Here is a 12,133-nt window from a genome sequence, read left to right as displayed (position 1 = left end):
ATAGTTTTACATTGCAGCTGCAATCACAAATAGCACTGAAGCAGCTAGAACAATTACAGAGACCACATTGAAATACCTAAATACTCATCATAAAACATTTATGAAAAATACATGGTGTACAGCAAATGAAAGACAAACATCTTGTGAATCCAGCCAATATTTCCGATTCTTTAAGTGTTTTACAGCGAAAACACAATATAGCATTATATTAGCTTACTACAATAGCCAACCACACAACTACATTGATTCAAGGCAACAGTAGCGATAGCGACAAAACCAGCAAAAGATATTAATTATTTCACTAACCTTCATAAACTTCATCAGATGACAGTCCTATAACATCATATTACACAATACATATATGGTTTGTTCGAAAATGTGCATATTTAGAGCTGAAATCCGTGGTTATACATTGTGAAAACGTAGCAACTATTTTCCAGAATCTCCGGATATATTTCTGACACTCACCTATTCTGACCAAATAACTATTCATAAACTTTACAAAGAAATACATGTTGTAAAGGAAATGATAGATACACTAGTTCTTAACTTCTACTTGGTCACAATCCCGGATCCGGGAGCACCCCCATCAGTAAAAAAGCTGACTAGCATAGCCTAGCATAGCGTCACAAGTAAATACTAGCAACTAAATATCATTAAATCACAAGTCCAAGACACCAGATGAAAGATACACATCTTGTGAATCCAGCCATCATTTCTGATTTTTAAAATGTTTTACAGGAAGACACAATATGTATTTCTATTAGCTAACCACGATAGCAAAAGACACAACTTTTTTTCCCCACCATTTTTTTCCTGCATAGGTAGCTATCACAGTTTCGACCAAATAAAGATATAAATAGTCACTAACCAAGAAACAACTTCATCAGATGACAGTCTGATAGCATATGTTTTGTTAGAAAAATGTGCATATTTCAGGTATAAATCATAGTTTTACATTGCAGCCACCATCACAACTCTCACCAAAGCAACTAGAATAACTACAGAGACCAACGTGAATTACCTAAATACTCATCATAAAACATTTATGAAAAATACACAGCGTACAGCAAATGAAAGACAAAGATCTTGTGAATCCAGCCAATATTTCAGATTTTTTAAGTGTTTTACAGCGAAAACACAATATAGCATTATATTAGCTTACTACAATAGCCAACCACACAACAGCATTGATTCAAGGCAACAATAGCGATAACGAATAAACCAGCAAAATATATAAATTTTTTCACTAACCTTCTCAAACTTCTTCAGATGACAGTCCTATAACATCATATTACATAATACATATAGAGTTTGTTCGAAAATGTGCATATTTAGCGGCACAAATCGTGGTTATACAATGAGCATAGTAGCCAAGCTGCCAACAATATGTCGGGAGAAATCTTGGGAGAGGCACCTAATCTAATCAGTAACTAATCATAAACTTGACTAAAAAATACAGGTTGGACAGCAAATGAAAGATACATTAGTTCTTAATGCAACCGCTGTGTTAGATTTTTAAAATTAACGTTACTACGACATACAGTGTGCGTTAAAGCGAGACCGCACCGAAATTAATGGCGGAACATAGTTTTACATTTTTCAACAGAACAACGAATTAACATCATAAATACTTCTTACTTTTTGATGAGCTTCCATCAGAATCTTGGGCAAGTTGTCCTTTGTCCAGAGGAATCGTTGCTCGGTTGTAGATTGTCGCCTTCAACTTTGGAATTAGCAGTAAACATTAGCCATGTGGCGAAGACGTGTCCAACTCACCATAACGCAGCACAAATAAAATACCGAAAATCGCAATATACTGATATAAACTGATATAACTCGGTTTAAAATAACAACATTATGATGTCTTTAACACCTATATCGAATAAAATCAGAGCCGGATATATCTAAGGCCTATAACGGTAGCTTTCCAGAACGCCATCCAGAGGTCTGTCTTGCGTCATGGCGAAAGATGAAAAGACTGGACCCCACGTTCCCAGCCCATTTATATGGCCTCAGATCTGCCTAGCAACTCCATTCCAATTCTCACTATTTGCTGACATCTAGGGGAAGGCGTATGCAGTGCATCTCGACCAATAGAAGACATGCAAATTAATAAACTGACCCCAGAACAGCCTGCCTTATTTCAGATTTCTCACTTCCTCACAGGAAAATTGCTCCAACTTGAGTTCTGTTTGACTCACAGATATTATTCAAACGGTCTTAGAAACTAGAGAGTGTTTTCTATCCAATAGTAATAATAATATGCATATTGTACGAGCAAGAATTGAGTACGAGGCAGTGTAATTTGGGAACGAATTTTTTACAAAGTGAAAACAGCACCCCCTATTGAGAAAATGTTAATGCAATCGCCGTGTTAGAATTCTAAAAATAACTTCAGTACGACATACAGCTTACGTTATAGCGAGACAGCACCCAAAATCAAGGCGGAAAACACAACTACACATTTTCGACAGAAATAGGAAATAACATCATAAATGGGTCCTACTTTTGTTGAGCTTCCATCAGAATCTTGCACAAGGGGTCCTTTGTCCAGAACAATCGTTGTTTGGTTTTAGAATGTCCTTTTTCCCTCTCGAATTAGCAACCAAAACTAGCAAAGTGGCGCGAAGCTGTCCATCGTCACCAAACGCAGAGAACGGAACATGCCAAAACTCCCGAAAAAAATTCAAATAATCTGATTAAACTATATTGAAAAAACATACTTTACGATGATATTGTCACATTTATCAAATAAAATCAAAGCCGGAGATAGTAGCCGTCTATAACGAAAGCTTTTCAGAAGCCAATGCTGATGTACTTCCTGCGCCTTCCTGAACAAAGGAAATTGGGGTCATGTCATTCCAAGACCTCTCTTTTGACCATAGATATAGCTATACACTCCATTTCTTCTCTCACTGCCTATTGACATCTAGTGGAAGGCGTATGAAGTGCATGTATACTAATAGATTTCAAGCAGATTAATAGGGAGGCCCTGGAACAGAGCCTCGATTTCAGATTTTTCACTTTCTGACAGGAAGTTTGCTGCAAAATGAGTTCTGTTTTACTCACAGATATAATTCAAACGGTTTTAGAAACTTGAGAGTGTTTTCTATCCAATACTAATAATAATATGCATATTGTACGAGCAAGAATTGAGTACGAGGCCGTTTGAAATGGGCACCTTTCATCCAAGCTACTCAATACTGCCCCTGCAGCCATAAGAAGTTGTTTAACATAAATCTTCAATAATGTTTCAACCGGAGAATTCCTTTGTCTTTAGAAACGAAAAGGAACGCAGCTACCTCTCACGGGGGCGCGCCTGAGTGAGCTCATGGCACTCTGCCAGAAACCTGGTTGAAACAGCACTCATTCCCTCATCCTTCAGAGTAGAAGCCTGAAACACGGTTCTAAAGACTGTTGACATCTAGTGGAAGCCTTAGGAAGTGCAATATGACCCCATAGACACTGTATATTGGATAGGCAAACCTACAAACCTCAGATTTCCCACTTCCTGGTTGGATTTTTTCTTAGGCTTTTGCCTGCCATATGAGTTCTGTTATACTCACAGACATCATTCAAACAGTTATAGAAACTTCAGAGTGTTTTCTATCCAAATATACTAATAATATGCATATCTTGGCTTCTGGGCCTGAGTAGCAGGCAGTTTACTCTGGGCATCTTATTCATCCAAGCTACTCAATACTGCCCCCAGCCATAAGAAGTTAATTCACATAAGGTATTTTTCAATACATTTGAGTATAAATAGGTGAAGATAGAAAATAGTAATTATTTCAAGGACATTATTTTCATAATATTTATTTGTATATTATTTGCAATCTCAGATGAGGTTGCATACAGTAAATTCACATACAGTAAATAATACTGCCATTCTAAACACTGAACATGGTGTTCTTGGAGACAGACACCTTAGTCTATGTGCACCCCACAGTGCAGACACAGTGAGATAAACAGCACTGGTGTATCCAAGTTTGTAGAGTTGGATACTACTTTCCTTACGTCTACGTGACTGCATATACATATTAACTCAACAAAAAAAGAAACATCCCTTTTCAGGACCCTGTCTTTCAAAGATAATTCGTAAAAATCCAAATAACTTCACAGATCTTCATTGTAAAGGGTTTAAACACTGTTTCCCATGCTTGTTCAATGAACCATACACATATAATGAACATGCACCAGTGGAACGGTCGTTAAGACACTAACAGCTTACAGACGGTAGGCAATTAAGGTCCCAGTTATGAAAACTTAGGACACTAAAGAGGCTTTTCTACTGATACTGAAAAACACCAAAATGACGATGCCCAGGGTCCCTGCTCATCTGCGTGAACGTGCCTTAGGTATGCTGCAAAGAGGCACGAGGACTGCAGATGTGGCCAGGGCAATAAATTGCAATGTCCGTACTGTGAGACGCCTAAGACAGCGCTATAGGGAGACAGGATGGACAGCTGATCGTCCTCGCAGTGGCAGACCACGTGTAACAACACCTGCACAGGCTTTGTACATCCGAACATCATACTTACGAGACAGGTACAGGATGGCAACAACAACTGCCCGAGTTACACCAGGAACGCACAATCCCTCCATCTGTACTCAGACTGTCTGCAGTAGGCTGAGAGAGGCTGGACTGAGGGCATGTAGGCCTATTGTAAGGCAGGTCCTCACCAGACATCACCGGCAACAACGTCGCCTATGGGCACAAACCCACCGTCGCTGGACCAGACAGGACTGGCAAAAAGTGCTCTTCACTGACGAGTCGCGGTTTTGTCTCACCAGGGGTGATGGTCGGATTCACGTTTATCGTCGAAGGAATGAGCGTTACACCGCGGCCTGTACTATGGAGTGGGATCGATTTGGAGGTGGAGGGTCCATCATGGTCTGGGGCGGTGTGTCAGAGCATCATTGGACTGAGCTTGTTGTCATTGCAGGCAATCTCAATGCTGTACATTACAGGGAAGACATCCTCCTCCCTCATGTGGTACCCTTCCTTCAGGCTCATCCTGACATGACCCTCCAGCATGACAATGACACCAGCCATACTGCTTATTCTGTGCGTGATTTCCTGCAAGACAGTGTTCTGCCATGGCCAGCGAAGTATGTGACCTGTTGGATCGGAGGGTGAGGGCTAGGGCCATTCCCCCCAGAAATGTCCGGGAACTTGCAGGTGCTTTTGTGGAAGAGTGGGGTAACACCAAGAACTGGCAAATCTGGTACAGTCCATGAGGAGGAAATGCACTGCAGTACTTAATGCAGCTGGTGGCCACACCAGATACTGACTGTTACTTTTGATTTTGACCCCTCTTTTGTTCAGGGACACATGATTCCACTTCTGTTAGTCACATGTCAGTGGAACTTGTTCAGTTTATGTCTCAGTTGTTGAATCTTGTTATGTTCATACAAATATTTACATATGTTAAGTTTGCTGAAAATAAACGCAGTTGACAGTGAGAGGACGTTTCTTTTTTTGCTTTGTTTACATGTGGCCACAGAGCCCCATTCTCCCTCACTTTCAGTGGCGAGCCAACCAGGATAGACCGTCTGAGGTCCTGTTAGCCCCATGGGCCCCTGGCAACACTGGGGCATCAGCCGGAGACAATTATGACACTGGGAAACAAAAGCCATGGCACTAACAAAGAGTTCCCACTCCCACTGCCATCGTGCCACAACTGACATCACTAAGCCTCTGGATTTATTCCCTCCAGTTTTCAAGGAAGATTCCTATTGATTTTCTATCACTGTATGAATGTACACAGTAAATGGGAAGTGCCCTCTTAGTTTTTCATCTGATGAGACAAAAGGATATACCCCAACATATTTATCCCGCCCTTGCTCTTGTAACACTAGCTTTCACACCATAAAGACCATGACCATAACTCCTATTTGCCTAATAGTTTCATAACCTGTGGGCATAACATTTGTTTTTTTATAATTTGTGTAGCAATAAGTCCTTAGTAGTTAATATTAATGAGATTACATTAGGTTTACCATAGGACCACAATCTGTAGCATCTCTGGGAGTTTGTGGACGGCTGGAACAAAACAAGTGTATGACACATGTCTTTAGACAGGGGGATAACATGGATTCATTAATCCATCACAAAGGTAGTTCAGAAACCACCACATACTGTAAGTGACATTTGTTTGAGAATTAATGTCAGTAGTGTGACTGCACACGTCATTCAATTTAGGCCTCAAACCTGCAGAGGTTTTGTCACAGACCCAAATCAGCTTTGGAATTTCATTTTTATAAGCAATTGTTATTTTTCATCCCCTGAAGTTTATAGGTGTTACATATTTGTAATTGCACTGGTGGGCTACAGGCATCAAATCAAACCAGAGACAATATTCCCACAATTGAGTTTCCTCGACCAAGGGCCCAGTGGTGCATCCAACTCTGCAGTCATGAGTGTCCCCGAATTCTCGGTACAATATCCAGGAAGGACAAGCTAATCTGAACTGATTTGAAACAGTGCCAAACAGAAGCTTTTTTAATCCCTCACTTTTCTTTTTATCAAAGGAGTGGAGAATGTACCCCTCTGAAAAGAAAAAGGTAGAGGGGGCTATTTCATGGCCCACTAGTTCCACTGTTTTGTTCCACACTTCAATTCCTATGTATTGTCACATAGTTTGGATTTGCTATTTGCTGCAGACACACCTTTCAAGGAATCAGAAGTATGAAGGTGCTTTCATAATTAAATGCAAATATGGCTCCATTTTCCCACTGCCATTGTAGTATTAGCAATTTAACTTTTAGGCAGATAAGACTTATTATCTCTGAAAAGTAGAGCAATTTCCTGTCTTAATTTAATTTGACAATTGGCAAATACCTATAGCAGATACAATATACATTATTCTCAACCAGCGTTGCAGGAATAGACACATTTTTATTGTTGCATACATCAATAGTACTTCAATTGTAATTAATTTGTATTATTTCCCTACATTCCATGATCATTCCCTAAATGAAGACTTTGTGACACTTTCAAAGAATCTAGGTTTACTAAAGTTCTGGTATTGTAACAGTACGTGAAACTGTTGAGTGATTTGGTAAGCCCTGGCGACGGTAAGGGTCATCACAGCACATGAATAACTAACAAACACATGTCTCAAAGGGCCACTTGAGGCTCTCTATGTGAAATAATTGGGTAGCAATAGCAAAGCAGGTTTTTAGTCAGAGTGCAATGGTGGTCTATATGTTTTGTTTTGTTTTTGTAAAAGGGAGGACAGTGTTACTATTAATCATTGTTGGACATGTTTTGGCTGTATAAAAAGGAAATGCATTCCCCACATGTACAATATTTAATGACCCTCTCTCATGAAACAATCTTGAAATTTTGTTGGAGTGGGTCTTTATTCTGTAACATGTCATATGAACAGGCTCATGAGAATATTATACAGTTTATTTATTTTATTTTTATTTTTATTTATTTCACCTTTATTTACCCAGGTAGGCCAGTTGAGAACAAGTTTACATTTACAACTGCGACCTGGCCAAGATAAAGCAAAGCAATACGACACAAATAACAACACAGAGTTACACATGGAATAAACAAACATACAGTCAATAACACAATAGAAAAGTCTATATACAGTGTGTGCAAATGAGGTAAGATAAAGGAGGTAAGGTAATAAATAGGCCATAGTGGCGGAAAAATTACAATTGAGCAAATAAACACTGGAGTGATTGATGTGCAGAAGATGCATGTGCAAGTAGAGATACTGGGGTGCAAAGGAGCAAAAATTAAATACAGAATGGGGATGAGGTAGTTGGATGGGCTATTTACAGATGGGCTATGCACATGTGCAGTGATCTGTGAGCTGCTCTGACAGCTGGTGCTTAAAGCTAGTGAGGGAGATATGAGTCTCCAGCTTCAGTGATTTTTGCAGTTCGTTCCATTCATTGGCAGCAGAGAACTGGAAGGAAAGGCGGCCAAAAGAGGAATTGGCTTTGGGGGTGACCAGTGAGATATACCTGCTGGAGCGCGTGTTACGGGTGGGTGCTGCTATGGTGACCAGTGAGCTGAGATAAGGCGGGGCTTTACCTAGCAGAGACTTGTAGATGACCTGGAGCCAGTGGGTTTGGCGACGAGTATGAAGCGAGGGTCAGCCAACGAAAGCGTACAGGTCGCAGTGGTGGGTGGTATATGGGGCTTTGGTGACAAAACAGATGGCACTGTGATAGACTGCATCCAGTTTGTTGAGTAGAGTGTTGGAGACTATTTTGTAGATGACGTCGCCGAAGTCGAGGATTGGTAGGATGGTCAGTTTTACGAGGGTATGTTTGGCAGCATGAGTGAAGGATGCTCTGTTGCGAAATTGGAAGCCGATTCTAGATTTAATTTTGGATTGGAGATGCTTAATGTGAGTCTGGAAGGAGAGTTTACAGTCTAGCCAGACACCTAGGTATTTGTAGTTGTCCACATATTCTAAGTCAGAACCGTCCAGAGTAGTGATGCTGGACGGGCGGCCAGGTGCGGGCAGCGATCAGTTGAAGAGCATGCATTTAGTTTTATGCATTTAAGAGCAGTTGGAGGCCACGGAAGGAGAGTTGTATGGCATTGAAGCTCGTCTGGAGGTTAGTTAACACAGTGCCCAAAGAAGGGTCAGAAGTGTACAGAATGGTGTCGTCTGCGAAGAAGTGGATCAGAGAATCACCAGCAGCAAGAGCGACATCATTGATGTATACAGAGAAGAGAGTCGGCCCGAGAATTGAACCCTGTGGCACACCCATAGAGACTGCCAGAGGTCCGGACAACAGGCCCTCCGATTTGACACACTGAACTCTACCAGAGAAGTGTGCCTGTAAAACAGATGATGAGCACCACATATTCTGAACTGCAGATTGTCTGTATCTACAAAGGCACAACTCATGCTCTCGGCCTCAAAAACATTTGCCAAGCCCCAAAGCCAGGTGATACAAGGCAGAACAGAGGAGTTTAGACCAACAGACTGTTTGTTCCTTGCCAGCAGCTGCATAAGGGAAACATCTCCACCTTTATTCCACAAATTTTCTATCAATGGTCCTAACAACAATTAGCAGAGAAATCAACTAGAATAGAAAAGAGTTAGCATCGTTATATTAAAACTGAGAAGCACCATGTTAAACTGGCCTGGTGTTATTACTCTGTTTGTGCCAGATTAATGGCACATTCCTAATGGCAGGCACAGAGGTGGCCTTAACTAGTGTTGTCCCCCACTATGACCCATTATGTCTCCTGCAGTCAGCAGGCCTGGGTACCTGTGGCTAGGCCTGATGCCTTCTGTAACCATGAACATTTACCGATGTTGTCAGAACACCTGAGAACACATTTTACAAAAAAAATTACCATACCATCTGTACTGTCAAGTTGCTGCCCGCGAACAGCTTTCCTCCTTTTATTCTCTTCCCACCTGAGCCACAGACTAATGACGAGTTGGGCATCAGCATCAGCCCTGCTCTTTATTGTTCATTTTTCAAAGCCTTCACTGTAAGATTGTTTTCTCTGTTGGGACGTTGTAGCACAGTATGCTGTGTCATTCATGTGTCTGGCAATAATGTTGTCTTTAACCTTACCAATAAGTACCTCTGGCTTTATAGTGGAACCAGGAAGATTACAGGGGGAGAAGCTAGCTGTAAGGAGTGATTATGGGTGTCAGAAGTCCACTCTCTTTTTAATTATGTGCCCTTTCTCATATACAGGTACCTCAGTAACTAGGGTGACGGCAACAGACGCAGATGACCCAGTCTATGGAAACAGTGCTAAACTTGTGTACAGCATACTGGAAGGACAGCCCTACTTCTCCATAGACCCCAACACTGGTGAGTGGATTGCCATGGTGAAATACTAAAGCAAATCAAAGTTTATTCGTCACATGCACAGGATCCAGCAGGTGTAAACAGTACAGTGAAATACTTAGTTGCAGCTCTTTCCTCAACAGTGCAAAATAAATGTAACATTCAGGATCATGGCATGTAACATTGTCGAGCCTGAACAGATACACTCCTTCCTGTACGGTTCGATGGCAGTCAAAACAAGTGTTGTTTCAGTGAAATGTACAGATTGAATGTATATTATCCATACATGGACAATTACTCAGCATACAAATTATAGTTACGCTTTAAGGATATAACTCCAAACAAGATATTTAAGGACTCTTACATTTAAAAGACAGTGCTATCTTTTTTAATTCAATCTGCCGTCCGCTTATTCTTCAACCTTGACTCTGCTGTTTTCCTAATTGCATTTTCAGCCGACTTGTTAACAGTGTGTCTGTAAGCAACATGATTAAATAATGGTGAAATTACATTAATAATCAATGAGATGGAAATCAACTGCTCACAATTTGGAAAAACAACATATAATAAACAAGCTCCAAGAACGTCCAAGCTGTATGTACATAATACATATGAAGGCATATTTCTACATATACTGTAGAAACCCTGTTTCCTCCTCAACAATATTATGATTTTAATCACTCACCTCTACCACAATAAAATGGAGAAGGTATAGTGAATCTATGAAAGGACAATTTGAGGATCAGCGTGTACGCTTTGCATGATTACTGAGCAAATGCAGATGGCTCATTCAAGTGAGCCAGCTGTTTTAATGAATGTTAATGACAAATAAAAGGTAAGGGAAAAACAAACATTATAATCCATTTGACACTTCCAACACCATGAAGGAAATTAAATGCATTTGATAAATAAATAAACATCATGCCCCAATCCATCACTTGGTTAATGGACGGTAGAAGAAATCCTACCGAATATCTATGGAAATTAGTGTTTGTCTTTCCACCCTTTTCAGTGATGAGGAATTAATTTGAATAGCTAACGATGATCAACAGAGATGACAGTAGAGTGAGTAACAGAGGATAACTGAAGTGTGTGTGGATGTGTGTCTGTGGGTGTGGTGCGTGAGTACATGTGAGTTTGTGTGTGTGTGTGTGTGTGTGTGTGTGCACTTCTTTTAGGGAGAGTTGTTCTTACCTGCTTCAGACAGGTAAGAACAGTGCATTGTCTCAGGCATAATATGACCAAGGGTGTCAGGCCTTTATTAAGTGTTGATTATCTTTTCGATTATCCTGCCGGCCTGTTTTCTGAGCGGATTATCCTTGCCCTGAGCTCTTCATTTTCTGCACCGTGCCACTGCAGTCAATAAGGTTCATTCTGCGTACAATATTTTTTATATATACAGTACCAGTCAAAAGTTTGGACACACCTATTCAATCCAGGGTTTTTCTTTATTTTTACTATTTGTAGAATAATAGTGAAGACATCAAACTATGAAATAACACATATGCAATCATGTAGTAACCAAAACAGTGTTACACAAATCAAAATATATTTTATATTTGAGATTCTTGAACGAAGCCACCGTTTCTTTGCCTTGATGACAGCTTTGCACTCTCTTGGTATTCTCTCAACCAGCTTCATGAGATTGTCACCTGGAAAGCATTTCAATTAACAGGTGTGCCTTGTTAAAAGTTAATTTGTGGAATTTCTTTCCTTCTTAATGCGTTTGAGCCAATCAGTTGTGTTGTGACAAGTTAGGGGTGGTATACAAAAGATAGCCCTATTTGGTAAAAGACCAAGTCCATTTTATGGCAAGAACAGCTCAAATAAGCAAAGAGAAACGACAGTCCATCTTTACTTTAAGACATGAAGGTCAGTCAATGCGATAAAATTTAAAGAACATTTAACGTTTTAGTGCAGTCTCTTAAACCATCAAGTGCTATGATGAAACTGGCTCTCATGAGGACTGCCACAGGAAAGGAAGACCCAGAATTGCCCAAATAAATGCTTCACAATGTTCAAGTAACAGACACATCTCAACATCAACTGTTCAGAGGAGACTGTGTGAATCAGGCCTTCATGGTCAAATTTCTGCAAAAAAACACTACTTAAGGACACCAATAATAAGAAGACACTTGCCTTGCTTGGGCCAAGAAACACGAGCAATGGACATTAGACCGATGTAAATCTGTACTTTGGTCTAAGGAGTCCAAATGTGAGATTTTTGGTTCCAACCGCTGTGTCTTTGTGAGACGCGGAGTAGGTGAACAGATGATCTCCGCATGTGTGGTTCCCACCGTGAAGCATGGAGGAGGTATGATGGTGTGGGGTTGCTTTG

The 12,133-nt window shown here is 40.5% G+C and overlaps 1 protein-coding gene across 1 annotated transcript in view; it reads left to right on the top strand.

Annotated features, from left to right (window-relative positions):
* LOC120025203 (cadherin-8-like) overlaps window positions 1-12,133 on the top strand; it is a 103,209-nt gene that overhangs the window by 62,260 nt on the left and 28,816 nt on the right. The window contains exon 3 of the mRNA XM_038969667.1: window positions 9,700-9,819. Within this exon, the coding sequence (XP_038825595.1) occupies window positions 9,700-9,819 (120 nt within the window). The remainder of the gene's footprint in view (window positions 1-9,699; window positions 9,820-12,133) is intronic.

This window comes from Salvelinus namaycush, chromosome 30 (assembly GCF_016432855.1).
Source record: "Salvelinus namaycush isolate Seneca chromosome 30, SaNama_1.0, whole genome shotgun sequence".
Taxonomy (NCBI): domain Eukaryota; kingdom Metazoa; phylum Chordata; class Actinopteri; order Salmoniformes; family Salmonidae; genus Salvelinus; species Salvelinus namaycush.
The sequence above is the reverse complement of the archived record's forward strand: the minus strand, read 5'-3'. Positions and strand labels throughout refer to the sequence as shown.